This window comes from Portunus trituberculatus, chromosome 15 (genome assembly GCF_017591435.1).
Source record: "Portunus trituberculatus isolate SZX2019 chromosome 15, ASM1759143v1, whole genome shotgun sequence".
In the NCBI taxonomy this organism is placed as follows: domain Eukaryota; kingdom Metazoa; phylum Arthropoda; class Malacostraca; order Decapoda; family Portunidae; genus Portunus; species Portunus trituberculatus.
The window spans coordinates 3566129-3591581 of NC_059269.1; the positions used below are offsets into that span (position 1 = coordinate 3566129).

Sequence of the window (25453 nt, forward strand, 5' to 3'; positions counted from 1 at the left end):
ACAGGTCTATAGTTAAGAGGCTCTTCCTTACTGCCTCCCTTATAAATGGGCACCACTTCAGCTCTTTTCCACTCTACTGGTACTTCCCTGTTTCTAATGAACACCTTATAATATCATATAATGGATCAATCAATTCTTCTCTACACTCCTTCAATAATTTTCCTGAAACTTCATCTGGTCCCATCGCTTTATCATCTTTAAGTTCCTCCAACATTTTATATAACTCCTTTTAGGTATCTTAATGTCATCCATGTGCACATTTCCTTGTACATTCTGAGGCTTTACAAACATTGTTTCTTCAGTAAATACTTGTTGAAACCTATTATTTAGCAATTCCGCTATATTCTTAGGGTCATCTACTATCCCTTGCTCTCCTTTTAATCTTTCAATGGACTCTCTCTTTTTAAGTTTACCATTTATGAACCTGTAAAACAATTTTGGATGTTCCTTACTCTTGTCTACAATATCTTTTTCAAATTTTCTTTCTTCCTCCCTCCTTACCCTCACATACTCATTTCTTGCCACTCTATAATTCTCCTTATTTAGTATATTCCTGCTCTTTTTCCATCTTTTCCAAGCCACATCTCTCTTTTCTTTAGCCTTAGCACAAGTTGCATTAAACCAATCCTTTCTTCCTTCCTCTCTCGGTTTATACTTTGGTACAAATTTCATAACTCCTTCTTTATAATATTTCATAAAAATCTCATATTTTTTTGCACTTCTCTGCTTTGTAACATCTCCCAATCTAATGTTCTGAAATAGTTTTTCAAATTTTCTGTGTCCATCTTTCTATAATTCAATCTACCACTCCTGTATGTCTCATCTCTCCTTCGTTGTGTTATTACCATCTGCATTTCCATAACCACATGATCACTCTTACTCTTCCCCAATGGACATTTATATTGTATATCTCCACATAGGTACACTTCTCTTGTTAACACCAAATCCAGTCTAGCCGGTTCATCATCTCCTCTATATCTAGTATTTTCTTTCACCCTCTGTTCCATCATATTTTCCATCATTAGATTAAGGAATCTCTCTCCCCATGCTTCCTCTCCAACACCACTTACTAGATTTTCCCAATCCACTTCTCTACAATTAAAATCCCCTACTAGTATCACCTTTCTTTTTTTAGTTAATACACTTTCCAAACTCTGTAAAGTATCTTTGATCATATTGTCGTATTCCCTTAATGTCCAAGAATTTGTTTTAGGAGGTACATAGGTCACCATGATTATTAATTCTTTTCCATCACTTTTTAACCTTATGCTTATCAATTCTGTGTTGTTCTTCCCATACCAAATCTTATCCACATTTATCTCCTTCTTCGTCATAATCATAACTCCTCCTCCACGTTTACCCTCTCTATCCTTTCTCCATATATTATATTTATTATCCAAATTTACCTTTGTTTTTTCATGTAATTTTGTCTCAGTCAAACACACTATATCAGGCTTCTCCACCATCATATAGTCTTGCAATTCCAATCTACTTGACAGTATCCCATCTATATTAGTATATATTACGGTCCATCTACTGCTCCCTCTAGGGGTTCCTCCGCATTCCTTTTTTCCACATACCATTTTCTGACTCTCTCTCCTATAACTCTCCAAAAAAAACTTTTCCTTTTCCTCTTCAGACCGCACATCATTTTTCCTTCTCGCCTCTTCCAACAATTCCTTATATCGTCTCCTCTCTTCCTCATTTCTATTTTTCCTTACGTACACCTCTTTACAACCTTCTACCTCTCTTAATTTTGATGTTCTATATAAAATGTCCTCCGCAGATTGTTGTGACCAGTACTACTTTAATCGGTCTCCTTACTCCCTCCTTATACGGACCCAGTCTATGGATCTCTTCCACTTCTTCTTGTAGGTCTTTTTATTCGTCATCATTTAGATTTTTGAACAGATCTCTTACCGTTTTTTAATTGTTCTTTAATTCTCTTAGGCTTATATGTTATATTTTGTTCTTTCATCCCAAATATTAACACACTCTCTTCTTTTCTGTTATTTCTCTTATCAATGTTTCCTTATTCTTCATAACATTAACCAGTTCCTTAGACCTTTCTTTTTTGTCTTCATTCAACTGATCTTTAATTATTTCTTGTAAACTAACCATCTCAGCTTCCCTCGACTCAGTCCATTGTGTTTTCTTCATTTCCCACTCCTTTTCAAACCTTTCACTTTGCTCACTGATCATTTCCTTAAAGTCATCTTTCTCCTTTACAACTTTCTCCATTTTCTCCTCCAACCGTCTCTTGTATTTTTCAACCTCCACTCTCAAGTGTGCATTCTCATCCACCAATCGTTTTTAATTTTCCTCCAGTCTCTTAACTCTTTCCTTCAAAGCCTTGCGGAATTCTCTATCCTGCTCCTCCTCACTCCTCTGAACTTTTAATTCCTTCACCAACTCCTCAAATTTCTTCTCTAGCATAACCAATCTTCCTTGCATTGTTGCTCCTGTTGAAGATGGACTCATGTTTTGTATGGCCACTTGGTTTTGCTCCCTGGGCCTCATCGGCATATTTTGAATTTGGTAACTTATTTCTTACAGGTCTATCCATTTCATTTCATTCTTCCTGGGAGCGTGTGGGTGTGTGGTGGTGTGCACTGGCGGCCAGGCCTGGTAGCTTTGTGTGTGTGGTGGGATGTGTTGGCAGCTGTTTATGGCTGGCCCTTGTTTGTTTCCCGCGCCGTCGTCTGTGTGTGTGTATTTACCTATTTGTGTATTACAGGGCCCGAGCTAAGCTCTCTGTGTCCTGTCTCCTTGTCCATTCCTGTCATATCTCTCTTTCATCTGATTGACACACACCGCGTCAACGACATCACTGCTCAGTTTATTCCACTTATCAGTGCTACAATGTGTATTTTCTCACGTCATTTAGACAGATGTCTTTTATTAGCTTTTTTCCATGTCCTCGGAGATGATTACTTGTGGTCACCTTTATCAACTTTCTGTCCAGTATGTCAATCTTGTTCACCAATTTATACATAGTTATCATGTCTCCTCTTGTTCTACTCTCTTCTAATGTGGTCAGCCCCAGCTTCCTCAGTCTTTCCTCATAGTCTAACTCCCTGAGTCCTGGTACCATCCTTGTTGCCAGCCTCTGTACCCTTTCTACCTTCTTCACATTTTTCTTCATATGCAGTGACCAGACACAAGCTGCATATTCTAACTGGGGTCTTATTAAGGTACATAATATCTTCTTCATCATTCCTTCATCTAGGTAGTGGAATGCAAGGCCAATATTTTGAAGCATGTTATATGTTTTCCAAAAATCTTGTTAATGTGTTTCTCCGGTGACAAGGTGTTTTGCATGGTTACTCCTAAGTCTTTCTCCTCATTGGTCTCTTTAATTTTCTCATCACCCAGCCTGTAATCCCAGTTTGGTCTGTATCTACTTCTTCCCATTTTCATAACATGGGTCTTGTCTATATTAAATTCCATCTGCCACTCCTTACTCCACTCATATATTTTATCAAGATCTTCCTGTAACTTGTTACAATCTTCCACATTCTTTACTCTCCTCATAATTTTAGTATCGTCCGCAAACATGTTCATGTAACTGTCAATTCCTACTGGCATATCATTAACATAAATCAAAAACATGATGGGACCCAGCACTGACCCTTGTGGAACTCCACTGGTTACCTTCTTCCACTCGGACTTCCTTCCTCTCACCACTGTTCTCATTTCTCTTCCCATTAAGTAATTTTCCATCCATTTTGCTAGTTTATCATTTACTCCTCCAATCTTCTTTAGTTTCCACATCAGTCTATTGTGTGGTACTTTATCAAAGGCCTTTCTCAAGTCCAGGTAGATAGCATCCACCCATCCCTCTCTATGTTGTAGTATGTCAGTCACTCTTGAATAAAAACATAATAAATTGGATACACGATCTTCCTTTTCTGAAACCAAACTGTCTTTCACTCAGAATGTTTTCACTTTCTAGATACTCACTCCACTTAGCTTTAATTACTTCTTCACATACCTTGCACAATATACTAGTCAACGATACTGGTCTATAATTTAGCGGTTCCATTCTACTACCATTCTTATATATAGGCACAATGTCAGCTCTTTTCCACTCTTTCGGGACTAATCCTGTTCGTATGGAGGTTTCCACAATATCAAATACGGGGTTCAACAATTGATCCTTACATTCATTTAGCAACCTCCCAGATATGCCATCAGGCCCCATTGATTTATTAATATCCAGATTGCTTATAATTTTCCTTACATCTTCCTTAGTAACCATGATGTCCTGCATTTGCTTTATTTCCGTAGGCCTTCCTCCCATAAAATGCTCCTCCTTTGTAAACACTTTGCAAAAGTTGTCGTTCAAAATTTCAGCTATATCTCCAGCATCCTCATATACTTCTTCCCATTTTTACCTTTTCTATTGCCTCCCTTATATTTAGTTTTCCATTTATGAATTTGTAAAACATTTTGGGTCACTATCACAGTTTTCCACCACCCTCTGTTCATATTCCTTCTGTGCTGTTTTCCTTACTTTAACATATCTATTCCTTGCTGTTTTGTAAACTTCTCTTGATAATACATCACTGTTTTTCTTAAGTTTCTTCCAAGCCTTTTCTTTGTTCTTTTTTGCTTCTTCACAATTTCTATTAAACCACTGTTTATTATTTAAAGTCCTCTTTCTGTAATATGGCACAAACTTTTTCACAGCAGTTATACAAATCCATAAATTTATCATATTTTAATTACTTATCCCTTTCCTGGTATACCACGGACCAGTCAATTTCATTAAAGAACTCCCTTATATAGTTATAATTTCCCCTAATATAATTTAATTTTTCCTCCCTGTGTTCCACAATCTTATTCGTGCTTAATTCTGTATCCAGCTCAAAGCTTAGGACATCATGATCGCTTCTCCCAAAGGGACATTTATGTTCAATTTCCTCTTTTAGAGAGATGCCCCTGGTAAATACCAAATCCAACCTTGCTGCAACATCTTGTCCCCTGCACCTTGTTGGTGATCTCACCCACTGTGTTATCAAGTTATTTGTTGCTACCTTTAACAATTCCTCTGCCCACTCACCACTGTTCACCACTTCGTAGTCTTCCCACACTATTTCTTTCCAATTAAAGTCTCCGACTATCATCACTCTATCCTTTCTGATGAGTTCTTGCTTCATTCTGTCTAGAGTATTTCTCATCACCATTTGGTACTGTTCATATTCCCAAGCACTGGTTCTGGGTGGTATGTATACTGTTATAATATTAATGTCCCTCTTGCCATCTGTTATAAGCATACTTATCACTTCCTCATTTCTCTTACTATAGTTCACCTCCTTCACTATCAGATCTTCCTTAGTAAGAACCATTATACCACCACCTCCTTTATTTTTCTATCATTTCTCCATACTTTGTAGTGTTTTACAACAAACCAGTCTAGCTTTATTTCGGGCCTTAGCTTTGTTTCCACTACACACATTATGTCCGGTTCATTATTTCTTAGGTAATCCATACATTCTAGCCTCTTAGACAGAAATCCATCTATATTCATGTAAGTCACTTGTATTCCATTCCTAGTCTCTTTCTTCCATGTAATGTCTATTCCGTCTGTTTTATCCACCACTTCTTTAGCCTCCCATTCCTCATCCTCCAAAAAAACTTGGTCTTTTTCTCCTCTGTTCTTTCGTTATTCCTCTCTTTCACTTCAGTTACAAGCTCTTTCATTTTCATTTGCTCATCCTGTGACATTTCTTCTTATGTAAATTGTTTTGGTTTCCTCAGAGTCCTTAAGTTTCCAAGCCCTCCTCAACAAGGCCTCTGCTGCCACCTGAGACTTTAATTTCAATTTTAATGGTCTATTCTTGCCTTCCTCAAAAGCTCCCAATCTCACACTTTCTTCTAACTCAGCATATAGGTCCTCTTCCTCCACAGAGATCTTATTCAGTAAAGACTTATTCCTGTTATTTTCCTTATTCCTCCTATCCTGCCAGTTCCTGTTAGTTTCCTCCTCAATCCTGTTATGATCACACATTTTTCTTTTCAGCAATATCTCTCACCACATACTCATTTTCCTTTAGTGCCTTTACCATTTCACTCTGCATAATCACTTTATTTTCCTCTTCCTGCTTTTTCACTATCTCCTAAAGGACCTTTGTACCTCCTGATGTTCATGGTTCACTTCTTTCATCCTGGCATCAATTAGATTAAGGCATTCCTCCTTCCTCAAGTCCCCTTCGGATATTTTCATCTCCATTTCTAGGAATTTAGCCTTCATCTCTTCACATTGTTTCCTTAGTTGTTGGTTTTCCTTCTCCATCTCTACTTTTTCCTTCAATAGCTCTTTATTCGCTATCGTTAACAAATAGATCTCTTTTTTGAACGAATCATTCTTGGCTATAACTCTATCCAGTTTTTCTTCTATTGACAAAATGTTTAGGAACTTACTTTCCAGTGCCTGGATTCTTGCATCCATATCTAATTTCTCCAGTCCTCTTGGAGTAGTTACAAAACCTTCAAAATCCTTGGGTTGCCTAGGAGTAGTTTGTTATCGTCAGCTGATTACGGCCAAAACAATCACCGCCCACACTCTCCTCTCACTATGCAAGTAGGACATCAACAGGACACTAACTCAGAGGTACCCAGGCCCTGTAACACCATAGGTATTTTCACTTCTTCCCGTCCGCAGCCGGAGACGAGCCGTCCTCTCTCAGCGACGGCGTGTGTGTGTGTGTGTGTGTGTGTGTGTGTATTTACCTAGTTTCCTTGTATTTACCTAGTTGTATATTATAGTGTTTGAGCAGGGCTCATACTGACCTGTCTCCTGTGTGTGTGTGTGTGTGTGTGTGTGTAGTGCATGAATGTTCATGTCTGTATTTGGATATGGATTCATATGTATGTATGTGTGTGCATGCATTTATTGTACATCTTATTTACCTTACTCTTATTTTCCACAGAGGCTTCTTTCTTTATTAATTTTGTTAACTTTTTCTTTATTTTATTTTCATGTCATGTTTAAGACAATAACCTTAGTATTTTATTAGCCAAATCATATTAGTTTATGTTGAGTATTCATCATCATCATATAAGTACCTTAATTATACTTGTAAATTTGTTTTATATATGATTTTATTTGTCTGAATGTAGTTGTGATACTTATTGATAATGTCAATCGTTCAAACCATCAATTTACTTAGTACAAACATATTCTCTTAATTTCACCTATGTTTTATTGATCATTTGTACAATTTCTATTAGTGTTTTTAGGATAAATGATCTGAATATAGCTTGCTGAGCTGTTAGACACAGAGCTAAGGTGATGGTGATAAGCTGAAGGAGAATATGAGAACAGATAAGGGAGAAAAAAAAAAAAACAGTATGAAGCAGACAATCCTTTATTATTATTATTGTTACCATATTACCATCTCTGTGTGTGTGTGAAATTTTGTCTAGTTTGTCCAAGTTTAAAGGGACTGACCAAGTTCATTTCAGTTATTGTTACTTATGAATTAAACTGCTCTATATTTTAATGTGTTCATCCTTCAGTTCAGATACATATAGAACTTGCATTTTTTTTTTTTTTTTTTTTTTTTTTTTTATGTAGGTTAGATTTTTGCATGCATGTTTTGGAGACTTTTTTTTTTAACTTGTCACAAAATACTTTTCCTAAGAAGACAGATATTTCATTTTTAGTGTCAATGTTGAGAAAAAGTCCAAAAATTTTCCATGTCTGGATATGGAAAAAAAAAAAAAGAAAGAAAAACAACTTCAATCAAAATTCAGTCATATACTTTTAGGTATTTTAATTCCTTTTCTTTTGATGCCAGAATCATCAAACTCAGACATTAAATGGTAGAGAAATATGCCTTATTATGGCAGCAAGTTAATTTTGAGAAGTGGGCTTTAAAGTTCAAAGATTTTTAGGTGCAGTGTATTGTGATGCAGTTGCATTGACAGATGACTTGTTTTGCTGTTATCTGGAATCTCGTAGATGTAATATTGAACACTTCACTTTTACAATGAGGATATGCCACACTGATGCATTGGCAGGGGGCATTTTACATGTTTTGGGACAATGCACGTTGTTAACCAATTCTTGAAGTTGCTAAACTGAAACTAAAGTATTGTCTCCAATGAATGAGATCTCATCACTCAAATTTTTTTCTTCTCTGCTTAGAGATCTCTTGCTAGTGGAAGCGATGTTGAAGGCAGCGGCTGTACAGTAAGTCCTCGTTATATGGTACATATGCATTCCTGAAAATCTTACTATAAATCGAAATTACCATATACCGAACCCATTATAACATGTAATAATATGGAATGCGTTCCAGCACGTCAAAAGTCACCCCTACAGAAATGAAAATACATGAAAATAGTCATGAAAAAACATGTAAAGTACAGGCAATCCCCACTTAACGAAGGGGTTACCTTCCTAGAACCCCTTCGTTAAGCGAAACTTCGTTAAGCGAACCGATTATAACAAGTTTAACCCCTGACTTGAACTTCAATTGAGAGTAAACAAAGCGAGAGTGCATCATAGTACAGTGAAAGGTTTAATGAATGTAAAAATTATGAAGTTAAACATTTAGGCAGTTTAATTTAAGTCATTATAATGTACACTAATGTATGTATGTATATAACTTTATAATGGTGATAATCTTAAAATTATGAAGGTAGGGAGAGTGAAATGGGAAAGACACTAACTGGCAACCTGTGGAATGTAAACAAAGGGTGCATCATTGTATCACATACAAAACATATGTACCACATTTCCACAAGGCTTTCCATTTTATCCATTGTAGAGTCATGAGTTCAGGTGGTTCTTTTAAGCTTGCAAGGAAGATACGGTCTCACCAGCCTTCTTAATAGAGTCTGCTGATTTGAAAATAATAGAGACAGTAGATGGAATCAAGATGGTGGCGAGCAATGCTATTAGTTTTCTCGCCTCTTGTGTCTGTGAATTATTTAGTATCCAGCTTCACTTCAAGAATAAGAGACTTCATGGTCTTCTTAGCAACGCTAGGCGACATTGCAGGGTGTTTTGGTGGTAAATTGAGCAAGGGAAGACGAGCTGCTGCTGACACTGTTATTGTTTTGAACAGGGGCAGTGAGTGGTGCGCTTGTTCTTTACAAGAGGCGCTGGTGTATTCAAAAGCCTGTCGGCTTACGTGATATGGCGGTCCTTTCAAACTTGGAAAAAATTACCTCAATAAAACTGTTAAAGCGAGTTTGGTGTTCATTAAACGAGCAGATGGTAGTAAAATGAAACCTTCATTGTAGTGAAATTTCGTTGTGTGAACCTTCGTTAGGCGGGGATTGCCTGTACTGCGCAAAAGAAATAAACAGAAAATGTTTTTATTTACCTTTCACTCGCCATATATTCTATCAGATTATGTCCCTCTCGAGGCTAAGGGACAGTAGGGATTTCAGCCCTTACTCATCTTCGGCTGAGTGGGCAGACGAGGATAAGATGTCGTCGTCTCCACCGTCGGAAGCATGTGTGGAACGGCCAGCTGTAACAGGGTCGGCAGGTGTGACAGGGATGGCATGTCTGACTGGCTTGAAGAACAAGTAGATGGAGGACTGTTTGTTTTTTCTTGTTTTTTTTTTATCATAGATTTCTTGATAAATCTTGGCACTTTTCTCTATGTCATGAGCCACTTTGCTATTGCTGGCAGGATTTGGGTCACATTCCTTCATGGTTTCCAGAGCTTTTTCGATACTACCGAGACATTTTCAAAGAGTTTTGATGTCCAGGCCACGCACAGGTTCTTCTTCCTCATTTCCCTCTTTTTTTTGTCTCCTGTGATGCCTTGTCTAGCTCTATAAGTTCATAATTTGAGAGAGGTTCAGCATGGCTTTCCAAAAGATCTTGAACATCATCATCATCAACTTCATCAAAGCCAGCCCTATGGCACAGATTTACTATGTCATTTCTGATCGCATTGATGTTGTCATCAGTGAAGCCTGGGAAGTCATGCGCACATTCTGGCCATACTTTATTCCATGCCAAGTTCATGGTAGATGTCTTCACTTCGTCCCAAGATGACTTGATGTTATCTAAGGCATGCTTGATGTTATACGACTTGCACCATTCTCTGATAGTGGGCTTGCCAGGCCCATCTGTGCCCTTTATCAGTTGCTGCATGGTTCACCGCTGGTAGTAGGATTTAATTGTTTGCCATAATTATTATGAATATATTTGTGCTTACAATAGACCCTTTAATATTCCATTTATTCATCTAATTAATAATGCTTGTAAGTAATATGTAATGCAGTTAAAAAGAGGGGAGGGGAAGAGATAACAGGCTCCAAGGTGGTCAAGATAAAGTCAGTACTGTGAGTGGCTGGGGAGGTGTGGCATGGGTTACGTCATCACCCCTGCTCCCCTGCACTGGGCTCTCTCGGATGACATGAGTGGTTACCGTATCTGTGAATTTTTCTTACCGTATATCGAATCGAGAGTAATAATTTCCAAATACCACAACTGTGAATTTTTCAGATAAAGAACTCTGTGTAACGAGGACTTACTGTAATTGTACGGCAGCAGAGACATAGAAGAAATCAGAGCAGCAAAGTCAGAAGTATAACTTGTAGCTACATAGAGTAAGAGGTGAGGTGGTGGGAAGGACAAACCATAACTGACCTGCCACATCCCTACTCAGCTAATATGTGGTGGGCGTTTGCTTGTACTTCACTCACTCCTTTGAGTAAGATAAGACTTCTTAGTCATCATGGGGAAAGAGAGCAAAAAGCAATTGTAAAAAGTCGGTGAAAGAGAGAGCATCATTAATTCCTTTCCTCTTTCTAAGTGTGTACAACATGCACTGAGGTTCTTTCTCACCAGGCTGTGAGAGAAAACTTCCACACACCACCATCCACCATATAGGAAACTGCTCCTCATAAACTTAGATTTTTATGAATATTTTTTCTACATGCCATCTCCCACATACAGTGATCTTGACTAAGCAACTGAATATGAGTGTAGTGTATTTAAATGTGAATGATATATTATTATGTGTGTATTATGAAGTACACCTAGGCCTTGGGTTGCCATGGGATGATTTAGCTGATTTTTTTATATTTTTATTGGATTTCAACTTGGTCAGTCCCCTTAAAACATGCTGATGTACAGTAGTATAGCAAGGCATTAATTTCTTATTTTTTGCCTTTTACCTTGTCCTTGTATGTTCTAACTTTCCACCAATGTAACTGCTTCCTTACTCTAACATTTTCTATGCTTCACATCCTTCTTAACATCCTCGAAGGAAATGTAGACCAACCTTCATCAGACTCTCAAGACATTGCTCTTAAGGAATCTGATGTTGTAGATGTTCCCCCTTGCCCTCCTGTTAGAGCAAGGAGCTCAATCATAAGCCCTGCTCACATAACATCTCTCACAAACCCTCAAGCATCATCTTTGCCTAAATCTCCCAAATCCTTTGGTGTGTTTATGTCAGCACCCCGTTACCCCTCCCTCATGCTTGTTACAGATGAGTTCAGCTCTCAAGGCTCAGATCGAGACTATCAGGCCACCATGAATGATGAGAATGCCGAACAAAACATCAAAGACATACCATATTATGCTCACCCACTGCCTACTGCTGCAACAGGCAGCAGATGCAAGGCTCTCTATGACTATGAAGCCAACATGTATGATGAACTCACCATCAGGACAGGTAATGGTTATATTCATGTCATGCAAATATTTCTAGTTGACCAAAAAAAAAAAAAATTTCTTGTTATTGGCATCTCTTTTCTTGATATAATTCAGAAATTTTGGTAGTTACTGGTAACTATTATGAAGTTAAAGAAAAATAAAATCTGTCGACTTATGTAATTTATAGTTTCTTTTAATGCTTATAAATTCATTATCCATTGAAATGGATTGCTTTTAATTGTACTTAAAATTTATGTGCTATCATTGTTCTAGCCTTATGAATTAGTTTAAATATTTTTCACCAGGTGACATAATCAACATTCATGAGAAGCAAGCTGATGGATGGTGGGTTGGAGAGCTGGACAGTGTTGTGGGCATGTTCCCAGCAACATATGTTGAAGAGATTGATTGAACTTGGTCTGCTTAAGTTGTGATCACTGCTTCCAAGACTAAGAGCAGCATTGGATGGGGGGGATTTTCTTCACTTTACTGTACTCATTATAACTTTGTATATTCTCTGATAGAACATTTAACTATATTTCTGAGTTATTGTACATAAGACAGGGTTTACAAAATAGAACTTTTAAAACTTCAAAAATATGTACTTGACACAGGATTTAGGCTTCCAATTCTGGCACTGCACAGCATAATTAATCTTAATGTTCTGAAACTAAGCTAGTCATTGATATGCATACAGTAATGAAATAAAAACTGAAGTTAGATCTGACAGGTTTTATATAAGGTTTTATATGTAAATACTTTTTTTTAGAAAATATGATTAACATTTGCAGACAGTAGTATACATATATGTATGCCTTAAGATCTAACAACTGTTTCTTCTTCATATATAGCTTTGCTACACTCATATACTGTTTCATGATGAAAACAGATTTTCTTCAAACAAATATCATTTATTATAAATTACATACATTTTTTAACATGTGCACATATGAAATTTTGTTGCAACTCATTAATCACCAAGCTCATTCAAAACAGTACTGACCGTGACACTTGAGTTATTATGTTGTAGCAACTCATTATCTCTGGGAAACTGGAGATTATTATTAGTTCAAAGAAAATATATGATTGATTACTTATGAATATTTGTTTCATACTTTATGGCATTTCTAGTATTTCTTTGAGTTATATCTTGTTATATTACATTATGGGTGAGTTTATACTGAAAGGTAACATCATCAAAAGCAGAATTTGTCATTGGATACCTTTACACAGATTTCACCGATTAACTGGTCATTTTAAATGCAGGAAAAGAAATAAGTCTGTTATAACAGCAAAAATAGATCTGTTATGACATAGCAGGATAAACCAGTTGATCTCTGATAGACAGACTTGGGTATTTGCATGCCAGGCCCATGTGCAGGGTGGATGATGATAATTTGTTCTTTCTGTCTATTAAGGTACAGGGGCTAACTATGATTCTAAATGAGACTTTTAAACATATGATGCTATATGTGTGTGGTGGTAAAAGGCATTAAGAAGAAAATGCCCAAAATAAGTGATCCTATTTAAGGGCTGAGAAAGAAAGAGATAAGAGCCATATGTCAGAAAGTATGAATAATGTTGACAGTTTGTAAGAATGTGTGAATGAGTATAACTAGAAGAGCTGAAGAATAGTGTGGGTGAAGATTTAAGTTAATGAAGCATACCTGGGCAATGGTTACTGATGATCTGTTTGAGGTTCCTACTCACACACAGCATTTGGTGATTCATTACACAAACTATTTACACTTTTTAAGGCTACTCCTGACAGCTACTATTGAAGACCTTACATGGTAAATGTTGACCCTAATTTAGAGACATGCTCAGTTTTTGTTCAACCATGGGCGCATACACACACACACACACACACACACAGTGGGTGAGATCACCAACAAGGTGCAAGGGACAAGATGTTGCAGCAAGGTTGGATTTGGTATTTACCAGGGGTATCTCTCTAAAAGAGGAAATTGAACATAAATGTCCCTTGGGGAAAAGCGATCATGATGTCCTAAGCTTTGAGCTGGATACGGAATTAAGCACGAAAAAGGTAACCAGTGGAGTTCCACAAGGGTCAGTGCTGGGTCCCATCATGTTTTTTATTTATGTTAATGATATGCCAGTAGGAATTGACAGTTACATGAACATGTACTAAAATTATGAGGAGAGTAAAGAATGTGGAAGATTGTAACAAGTTACAGGAAGGTCTTGATAAAATATATGAGTGGAGTAAGGAGTGGCAGATGGAATTTAATATAGACAAGACCCATGTTATGAAAATGGGAAGAAGTAGATACAGACCAAACAGGGATTACAGGCTGGGTGATGAGAAAATTAAAGAGACAAATGAGGAGAAAGACTTAGGAGTAACTGTGCAAAACACTTTGTCACCGGAGAAACACATTAACAAGATTTTTTGGAAAACATACAACATGCTTCAAAATATTGGCCTTGCATTCCACTACCTAGATGAAGGAATGATGAAGAAGATATTATGTACCTTAATAAGACCCCAGTTAGGATATGCAGCATGTGTCTGGTCACCGCATATGAAGAAAAATGTGAAGAAGGTGGAAAGGGTACAGAGGCTGGCAACAAGGACTCAGGGAGTTAGACTATGAGGAAAGACTGAGGAAGCTGGGGCTGACCACATTAGAAGAGAGAAGAACAAGAGGAGACACGATAACTACAGTACCCTCCCGAGTTTAGCGCTATCCGAGTTTCGCGATCCTCGAGTTTGGCGCTTAGTCCTAAATTCTTACCATCCCGAGTTTGGCGCTGTATCGCCCTGAGTTTCGCGCTGCTTTGACAAGTATCGGTCGCGTTTACTTCCGGGCGGCGTCACGTATGCTGCCCCAAGACTCCTGCAGTTGGCTGACTGAGCTGACCACGTGTGCGTCCTTAGCCCTCTTCCACCAGCATCTTGATAGTTCTTATATGCAAGCTAATTAATTTTGATGTCAGGAAATAAAGGAGGCACTGCAGCATGTGGCTCGAAGAAACCTACTTCGGCAAAAGGAAGCAGGCCAGAGAGGCAGGGTAAGAAGAAAAGACTGTTAAACATGAAGGAAAAAGACGAAGTGTTGGATAAGCTTGATGCTGGAATGGGACCTGTTGCCGTTGGAAACTTGTTCAACATTAGTGAGTCTACTGTTAGAGGAATAAGAGTGAAACGTGAGGAAATAAAACGTTTTCTGAAAGACGCTCGAGGGAGCTCTGTGATTCAAGTTGCTCACATCACGCATCCTACAAGCAAGTTGATGGTAACAACAGAACACTATTTGAAGAAATATACTGTTGACAAAAATGACCGAAATGTGTGCATATCTTCTGGTAAGGTAAGACAGAAGGCAAGAGAAATATATGCTGCAGTGGCACGTAACTTAAACATTGACAATCCTCCACCTTTCTCTGCTAGTAATGGCTGGTTCTCAAGGTTAAAAAAAAGACACTCGTTCAAGAGGGCACGATGTCTGGGTGAAGCAGCAGACGCATCTACAGAAGAGGTGGAAAGTTTCATTGATGTCTTGAAACAGATGACTGAGGACGGCGGTTACAATCTCCGTCAAATATTCAACGCCGATGAAACAAATTTGAAGGCTTTGCGCTAGCGGACCATGCCCCAGAGTGAGATTATGTGCTGTTAGAGTTCTTATTATTTCTTTTCTCTTTTTGCTCTTTTCAATAAAGTGTGTATCCCAGTTTTTTTCGTCTTAACAAGAGCATTCTTCACTGAAACTGAATACACCCACCAATTTATCGGTATTTTGAAATAAGGGAGTAAAGTGGGGAGGAAAAAAAATCAGCTTCGTCCCGGGCCAGAATGAATAAGCGTTTTTACATTGTTTTCAATACCCTGAGTTTAGCAATCCTCGAGTTTGGCGCTATATCTTAAGAAGAAAGCAAGCGCTAAACTCGGGAGGGTACTGTATGTATAAATTGGTGAACAAGATTGACATACTGGACAGAGAGTTGATAAGGGTGACCACAAGTAATCATCTCCGAGGACATGGAAAAAAGCTAATAAAGGACATCTGTCTAAATGACGTGAGAAAATACAGTTTCCCACATCGTAGCATTGATAAGTGGAATAAACTGAGCAGTGATGTCGTTGACGCGGTGTGTGTCAATCAGATGAAAGAGAGATATGACAGGAATGGACAAGGAGACAGGACACAGAGAGCTTAGCTCGGGCCCTGTAATACACAAATAGGTAAATACACACACACACACACACACACACACACAAGAGAGAGAGAGGGATGGGTTGATCGTATTTATTTGGATTTAAAAAAGGCGTTTGACAAAGTGCCACATGCAAGATTACTATGGAAGTTAGAGGAGAAGCGTGGCTTAAAAGGAAGCACATTGAGATGGATGGAAAATTATTTGACGGGGAGAGAAATAAGGACGGCAGTTAAAGATATGAAGTCCAAGTGGAGAGCAGTAGAAAGCAGAGTGCCGCAGGGATCAGTATTAGCACCAATACTTTTCCTCATATATATTAACGACATGCCAGAAGGAGTGAACAACTACATAAATCTGTTTGCGGATGATACGAAACTGTGCAGAGTGTTACGTTCACCGGTTAAACTGGTAAGATTGGCATCGGAGAGCCGGTGAACAATAACAATTAAAAAAAAACACTGCAGGTTCAACTGGTGAGGAAATGCAAAAGGGGGTCACTTTAAAAAGCTATTTTAATAACCCATAATGAAATTGACACATATATAACAAGAAACATGAAACACAGATATATAACATGAAACACAGGAAAATGACATACACATATACATATAACACAGTAATAAATACAACAATAAATAACCCAACTTAATACCTAACAATAATCCTAATCCTATATAGAGGCAATGTGGAAAGCACGGACGAGGGGAAGTGATACTTATGCGGTGTCGCAGTGGTGAAATGCTGGGTGATGGTTGATCCCACGGTAGACCCTTTAAAAACAAAAGAGGGAGAAAAAAAAATATAGTAGATGTGGTAAGAAGTGTTCAGGGAGTTAAGGACTGGGTGAGCAAAATTGAGGAGGTGCACAAACTAGGGAAATATACAGAGAGAGGAAGAAGACCACTGAAAGTCAAGTTCAGAGCACAAACTATAGCATCAGAGGTGATACAACATGCATGGAGGCTGGACAAGACAGAACAATTCAAGAAAATTTGGACAAAACGGAACATGAATAAGGAGGAGAGAAATAAAACAAACGATCTTATAAGAGAGGCAAAGAAAAAAACAAGACCAGATCAGAGGAAGAGGAGAAAAGTTCTACTGGAAGGTCAAGGACGAGAGGATGAGGAAGTGGTACCTGACAAGGAAAGAATAAGAGGAGTCAGTAATGTAAGTAGAAACAGTAAATGGTCAATAGCATACACAAACATAGATGGTATAATATCAACATTACAGGACAAGAAGTTAATAATTACATTAAGATAAAGCAGCCAGACATCATGGGCATAACAGAAACTAAACTAAATGAGCCAGCAGAAAATATAAATATTGAAGATGGAAATTATAATGTATGATCTAGGAATAGAAGAAAGGAGGAGTGATGTTACTGACCAAGAAGAATATGGCAGTGAAAAATTTAGAGATGGGAGAAGGTATGGCAGAGATAATCAAAATTAAGATAAAAGGAAAGGGAAAGGGAAAAAAGATATGTTGCAGTAGCATATGTACCACCAAACACTAATAGTATATGGAATCAAGAAGAGTGTAAAGAAATGTTGAGAAATATGGGTAATTGTTTGAAAAAAAATATTGCAAGAAAGCAGGAATGTAACACTTATGGGTGACTTCAACTACAAAGAAGTATGCTGGGAAAACTGGACCACACAAGGAGAAGAGTCATGGATATACACTACTAAACCTAATAATGATTAACACTATAATGCAGTGGATTAGGGAAACTACAAGAGTTGAAGGAAGTGAGGAGGCATCAAGGCTCAACCTGTTGTTTACCAAAGAGATTAACATCATTGAAGAAATTAATTAGCAATGCCCTCTTGGGAAAAGTAACTATCTGTTAATTAAATTCAGCCTAGACAGCGGCTTGGCAATAAGTAAGAATGAACTTCACAAAAATGGAAGATATAATTATAGAAAGGCAGACTTTGCAAAGTTAAGGGAATACTTTGCAGAAGGTGAATGGAATCAACTATATACAGCAAATAAAGGGAAAGTAGGATATATTTATGAATAGGTATTTATAATGAAGGGATTGAAGGATATGTTCCCAAAATCAGAATTAGTATGGGGAAAAGAAAGGAAGACTGGTATAGCATAAGATGTAAATTAGCCAATATAAAAAAGGAAGCAGCATGGAATAGATGGAGAAAAAGAGGACTTAATAATTGGGAAGAATTTAAGGTAGTAAGAAATTAATATGTCCAAACACTAAGAGAGGAACAAAGGATTTGTGAGAAAGACATAGTTGACAAATGAAAAACTGAGCCAAAACTCTTATAAGTATGGTAATGGGGAAAAAGAAAGCAAACAATAGATAGATTAAATTAAATAGATAATTAAATAGATAGATTAAATAAATAGATCAAAAGTTGATAATGTCACACACGAGGATGCAAGATCACAGGCAGAAATAATTAATAGGTGCTTTCAATCGATATTCACCAAAGAAAAGTTTAAAGGAACAAAAACAGGTCACAGAGACAAGGAAATTAAGAAGATCCATGTAGAAGTTGGTTGAAATCAGGAAGATTATGAATACCTAGAATGTAAATAAGGTTCAAAGACCAGATAGGGTGTCAAATTGGATATTGAAGGAATGTCATGACCAGCTGGCAGAGATACTACATAACATCATAGTATGTTCTTTTAAGGAAGGAAAATTTCCTTTAGACTGGAAAAGGGTAAACATTGTACCAATTTTTAAGGGAGGTAACAAAGGAGAACCACTGTCCAGTGTCCCTAACAAGTGTGATTGCGAAAATAGTAGAAAAAAATATTTAAAGACAGATGGATGCAATAGCTACAAGAGTCACATACAATAAATGGATGACAATTTGGTTTCAGAAGTGGAAGATCTTGTGTCACAAATTCATTGAGTTTCTCCAGTAGAGCAATAGATATATATAATTCAGGAGAGAGATGGATGGGCAGACAGTGTCTACCTGCATCTAAAAAAAAGCTTTTGATAAAGTACCACATCAAAGATTGCTATGGAAAATTAAAAACAGGTGATTTACAGGGAAAAAAAAGTATTGGATTGGATAACAGAATTATTAAAAGACAGAAATGAGAACAATGATAAAAGGTGAGGAATCAAAATGATGCAGAGTTACAAGTTGAGTTCCACAGGGAATGGTTCTGGCCCCTGTAATGTTCATGGTGTATATCAATGATATGGTTGATAGGGTGAACAGTTACATAAACTTATTTGCAGATGACTCAAAGTTACTGAAACGAGTGAAAAATGACATGGATTGTGAAATGCTACAAAAAGGTTTGAATAAAACACATTAGTGGAGCAAGAAATGGGAAATGGAAGTTAATGCAAAAAAGTGCTAAGTGATAGAACTAGGAAAAAGCAGTAGTAGAAGACAGAAGAGATCTTATACACTATGGGAGATGTAGAAATTCAGAAAACAAAAGAGGAGAAAGACTTTTGTATTAGAATAAATGACAATTTATCACTGGAAAAAACACGTGAAAAATGTAGTGGTGGAAACATGAGTCACTAAGAAAAATGAAATGGTCATTTACCTATAGATATAGATGAAGAGAGGAAAAAACTAATAGGATACATGATTCGACCAACAGAATATGTTGCACATTTGTCATCACATACCTAATAAGAAAGATAAGGAAGATAGAAAGGATTTAAAGAGCAGCAACCAAAATGGTTCTAAGTTTGAGAGACCTAACTTATGAGGAGAGATGAAAGATATTAGAATATATATATATATATATATATATATATATATATATATATATATATATATATATATATATATATATATATATATATATATATATATATATATATATATATATATATATATATATATATATATATATATATATATATATATATATATATATATATATATATATATATATATATATATATATATATATATATATATATATATATATATATATATATATATATATATATATATATATATATATATATATATATATATATATATATATATATATATATATATAGCAGCAGGTGCAGCAGCAGCAGCAGCAGCAGCAGCAGCAGCAGCAGCAGCAGCAGCAGCAGCAGCAGCAGTGGCAGCAGCAGCAGGTGCAGGTGCAGGTGGTGGTGGTGGTGGCAGCAGTGGTGCAGCAGCAGTGGTGGCAGGTGGCAGCAGCAGCAGCAGCAGTAGCAGCAGCAGCAGCAGCAGCAGCAGCAGCAGTGGTGCAGCAGTAGCAGTAGTAGTGCAGTAGCAGTAGTAATAGTATTATTATTATTATTATTATTATTATTATTATTATTATTATTATTATTATTATTATTATTATTATTATTATTATTATTATTATTATTATTATTATTATTATTATTAGTAGTAGTAGTAGTAGTAGTAGTAGTAGTAGTAGTAGTAGTAGTAGTAGTAGTAGTAGTAGCAGCAGCAGTATTAGTAGTAGTAGTAGTAGTAGTTGCAGTTGTAGATGCTGTAGTAATTGTAATTGTAGTAGTAGTAATAGTATTTGTAGTTGTAGTTGTTGTAGTAATTGTAATTGTAGTAACAGTAGTAGTAATTGTAGTAGTCTAGGAAAAATTCCCCAAATCGTATCATTGTTTTGACACTCCACCTGTCTCCACTGTGCTTGACTTGGCACGCTCGAGTTGGTTCATACTCGACTCTCCATCTGCTTTCCTGACTCCATGAAGCGTGAAGGCACTTCAAGACAGATCTGACATATCATGAGAGGTATATCTATGAAGCGGGACTGTTTCCTCACGCATGGCTTTGGGGAGGAGTCTCTGCGGTATGTATTGGCCCATAGACGTGATGCGAATGGCGTCAGTGAATGTATTCTTTCAAAATCATTGGCCCATATGAGAGATTGGGGTGTTTTGCAGTGAAGAAGGGAGAAGTTTAGTGATGTGTACATCCGAAAGTACCATCTGGCCAGCGGTCCAGCATTATCATTTCCTTCTACCCGATAATGCCTGAGTGAGAAAGCTCCTATTTGAAAAGGCTTTTTCATCCCCCTTTAGTTAGACAGATTATAAAAGAGGGCTTAATGAAGAAGAATTTTGTAAAAACTGTAAGAAAAACATCGAGAGGCAGTCTTGTTTTCGCTGGGGTTTGGGGACCACAGCAGACAGTGCAGGTTGTGGTGCCACAGCCTTTAATGCCCCAGAGGTGCTGGTACCATGCAGGTTATTTAGGGATTCTGATAAGTGTCCAGACTCATGAAAGAAGACCATGGTAGTTCTTGAGTGTCTTGAAGGATACACCAGGGTCCTGGGAGCCCATATGGTATTCATCCCCCATTTGCGCCTTAGATCATGCAAGTCTGATCTAGCATATCCTGTGTTTCGTATCTTGCAGGAGTTCTATAAATCTAGTTCTTTGCCCTCTATTTGGAAAAGGTCTCTCATCGTCCCTGTTTACAAGAATAGATCTAACCATGATCCCCTCAAATATATAACCTGAGTCCCAAACCTCAGTGTATGTTTCTTGAACGGTTTCTGTGTAAATTCACATACGATCGTGCTGGTGCTAATGACCTATTAATTAATTATCAATTTGGATTTCGTGCCGGATGATTCTCTAAGGACCAATTGATATTGAGAAACAGCAAAATATATCTCCTTTTTTGGCTAATGGTTTAATGTAGATTTAATGGTGCTACTTTAATGTGAGGTCTGCCTTCCGTTTTGAGTACAGTGCGAGGTTTACCACACCATCGAACTATAATATAATATTGTGTGTGTATACTATTTAAATAAACCTTGTCAATCTGAATGGGGTTATCGTTTGTTCCAAGCATCTTCCCTTTTCGTTCATGAGAAGCAATGGCTCCACACACTTCTCGGCACATATTGTACCAACCAGTTGCAGTATTTGGAGATTTTCCGGTTGGAGTCGTTGCTGTGGTCATTGGTATATCCATTACAAAGAAAAAATATTAGTTCTAAGATTTCACTGAGGCTCAGGTTGCAGTGCAATTTATTGTTTATGTCTGTGTAATGGAAAAATTTATTTCCTTTACGAAAAGATTGTGTAGTTTAACATTCCTTTCGAGGACAACATTTGTTACGCTTTCATTTTTTTTCCTCCATGACAGAACCTCATTTATGGCATGGAGCTGCTTGTTGAACTGTATCCAGCAGATTGAGTTCTCTTAGAAAGGCAACCTTTTCCTCTCTCAGGATGACTCTTCTAAAAAACTCCTTCAGCAACATTTTGAAGTATAGTCTTAAGTTCTGAAATATTTGTTAACTGGTTCAGGCCAAGGAGGATTCTGAAATAGGAGCTTCATTTGCTTCTTTTTATATGGGCAGGTCACCTGATCTATGTTGGAGCTCACCTGACCTGATGGCCATGTGAAGAGAAGGGCACAGTAAGTCTCTGCGCTGCACCTGGGTAGACAACATAATAAGGTAGACCTCACGCTATAGTAGCACCAATTTAATCATGTTTGACTTTTCCAAAGCTTTTGATGTAATTTGTTATATCATACTTCTGGATAAGGTAGCTAAATTGGGTATCACTGGTAAGGTCCTCAGATGGATTAAAGAGTTCTTAACTTGCAGAGTAATGAATGTGCCAGTCTTATGACATACACAGTGGTGTGCCTCAGGGTTCAGTACTGGGACCACTTCTTTTTCTTTTTTATGTAAAATTTCTTACTCACAATATTACTACTAATACTAAAATCTTTGCTGATAATTTGAAAATATACCTTGCTCTCTAGACTGACTCTTCTCACAACATAGTGCTTGACAAGGCCATTTGTCAAAGGGATATTGATTACCTCCATAGTCTCTTCCTCCTGGGTTTTAGGAATGAATGTTTCTAAATGTACTATTGTGTATTTCAGTAGACACCCAGTGGATTGGTCTTCTCTTCCTGTGTTGGGTCTGTACAATTTGGATGGCTTTCCTATACTGATCAAGAAGTTTGCTATTGACTTGGATGTATTGGTTGATTCATGCTTCAAATTTCATCAACACATAGCCAATGTTGTACAGAAGGCAGGAAGTGTGTCACATAATGTACTTAGATGTAGAGTTAGTTGTGATGCATCTTTAATGACGTCCTTATTTGTTACTCATGTAAGGCCAGCAGCATCTGTCTGGAGTACTGGTTAGGTGGAAGATATACATTCAATAGAATCAGTTAAAAGATGCTGGACTAAACAGATGTGGGGCATGAACCATCTCAGCTACTCTCAAAGACTCAAAAATTTAGATCTTAATTATATGCATTTTTACAAAATGACATTATTAAATATTGGAAATTTTTTCACTGTAATTATGCCATTTCTCCTAGTAAAGTCTTTATCCAATCCCCAACTGACAGAACAACAGGACACTAATGGAAGATTGCATGTGTCAGAATTCATCTTGAAGTATGCAGATGCTTTTTCAGTGTTAGAGGAATTGCTCTGTGGAATTCTCTTTCTGATGCTGTAGTTGCATTCAGTCTCTTCCTTTGTTTAAAGTCAACCTATCTAAACATTTAGGTGACAAGTTTTATTAAGTATGTTTAGTCCTGCTATCCTTTCCCAGCCTGCTCATTAACTCCATGCTCTTTTTTTCTGCTCCATGCTTTTCTTTCTCAGTAATTTATTAATTTAATATTACAATTGATGAGCTGGCACATCAGCAGAGTGTGGCTCCATGGGGCCTCTGTCGGTCTCTGACCAGGAGGCCTTATCAGGTAAGAGAACCAGGTAAGAGAACCTTGGTCTGCTGGTAATGTCCTGTGGATGAGTAATGATACCAGTGAGGTGAGGAGAGTATGTGGTGAAAATAGTGGTGGGGGCAATGTAACAACAGGTATTTTGGGGTGTCTGGCTGTGTGAGACACCATGGGCAGTGAGGGATGTCCATCAGGCTTAGGGCTTAGCCTCTGCATGTGGGCATTGGAACAACTTTGTTCTATTCTGAGTTTAGTAACAGCAGTGTCTAGAACACAGCTGGGGGGGGGAGTGGGTGCACCAGTGGTGTCATCACTGTTGTGAGTCCTGTCTGATGTGTCCGAGTGTTGTGTACGGTAAAGTGTCTGTCAAATGTTTTTCCTTGTTTAAGTTGGAACCCTGTCAGTTAGTCAGTAGGTCACTGTGGTCTGTGGAGAGAGATTTTTTTTTTTTTTTTTTTTTATATTATGGCCTATAGCATCTGTAGATATACTTGAAGAGTATGTATGGGAAGTGCTATTCAGCTTCCATCCATTAGTGGAGTGGGAGAGAGATGGGAGTGGGCATCATTTACTACTCTGTTGTCCATGATGTTGTCCACAGTGCCAATGTGGGAGGGGACCTACTGAAGATGGACATTGTATGAGGTTAACAGTTGATGTAGTAGGTGGTGTATTTAGAGGCAGAGGGAATGGTGTGTCTTGGCAGAGTGGAATAGAATGAGCTAGAGAGCAGTGAGAGAATCTGTAAAGAGTGTGGCTGTACAGGGGGGGATGTAATTGATAGCAAATTTTAGGCCTTCCTTTATGGCAAACAGTTCTGCTGTGAGGATAGAAGCACTGGCTGGCAACACCCCAGGTACTGGTAATTGAAGGATATAAATAGCTGCATCAACTGATCTTAGGTGAGAGCCATCAGTTTGAAGATGTAAGCTGTTTTGGTATGTGTTTATTAGTGGGAGGAAGGTCTTGTCTGTGTTGGGCATCTGGCCTTGAACCATGGTATCAGTGTGCTGAGCCCCTGAGAGACTATTAAAGAAAGGGAACCAAAGACCCAAAGGGGAGGTTTTTCCTTGAGTTAGAAAGGAGGGTGGGATGACCTGGAGGATAGCATAGGAGAGGGCTGTCTACAAAGGGGGTGTCAGCTTGATATGGTAGAAGAACATGAAGTAGTGTAGCAGTGTAACCCCACTGCAGGGGGTGATAGCTTAGCTGTGCAAGTGGTTGCAGGCATATCATAGGTTCAGTGTGGGTGTGAACAGATGGAGCACAACACAACACCCGGGACCAGGAGTGCTACACAAACACTTGTGCTGATGCTTTACATTTACAGTGGTACCCCGACATACAATTTTAATTCGTTCCGTGACGGTCGTTGCATATAAAAAAAATCGTATATCAAATTAATTTTTCCCATAGAAATTAATGGAAATACAATTAATTTGTTCTTGTGATATGAATTTACCCCCACCCCCCCAAAAAAAAATAACATGCTTTAAATATCAACCAAATATAGATTTAATAATAAGACAAATACAATGTTTGTTGTATGCATGATATAAATAAACTATATTACTCAAAATAACAACTTAACCTGCAAAACTTGGGACACATTGATAGACATTCATCACGCAAGGCACGGGACAGAGAGAGAGAGAGAGAGAGAGAGAGAGAGAGAGAGAGAGAGAGAGAGAGAGAGAGAGGCCTGTTTTCTTTCGCTCTAGCCAAGGCTGCTGAACCCGATCAGACGCAAGGCCACATAAACCGATGATACTACTTCATCCAACCTGTGATATTTTGGTAACTATGACATCTAGAGACTTCTGATTTTTTGCATTGCAAAGAGGAAGAGTTGCTTGGGGGCAGAAAACCATTTGTACTCACTCGTTTATTGAATTTCTAAGTGTAATCAGTATGTGAATACAGGCTATTTTGTGTGTTTCTCGCCAAA

At 37.7% G+C, this 25453-nt stretch overlaps 2 protein-coding genes across 25 annotated transcripts in view; both read left to right on the forward strand.

Annotated features, from left to right (window-relative positions):
* LOC123504311 overlaps window positions 1–12739 on the forward strand; it is a 123083-nt gene extending 110344 nt beyond the window's left edge. For 3 of the 4 annotated variants that reach the window (XM_045254731.1, XM_045254730.1, XM_045254732.1), the window contains 2 exons: window positions 11472–11657; window positions 11944–12739. In XM_045254731.1, the coding sequence (XP_045110666.1) occupies window positions 11472–11657; window positions 11944–12050 (293 nt within the window). In that variant the 3' untranslated portion in view covers window positions 12051–12739. Of the gene's footprint in view, window positions 1–11246; window positions 11658–11943 lie in introns of all 4 variants that reach the window. The other variant, XM_045254729.1, reaches the window with a different exon arrangement.
* A 7643-nt stretch (window positions 12740–20382) lies between these two features.
* LOC123504102 (multiple inositol polyphosphate phosphatase 1-like) overlaps window positions 20383–25453 on the forward strand; it is a 31866-nt gene continuing 26795 nt past the window's right edge. For 3 of the 21 annotated variants that reach the window (XM_045254392.1, XM_045254412.1, XM_045254414.1), the window contains exon 1: window positions 22685–23536. The gene's annotated coding sequence lies outside the window, so the exon portion shown is untranslated. The other 18 variants (XM_045254406.1, XM_045254411.1, XM_045254400.1 and 15 more) reach the window with 17 other exon arrangements.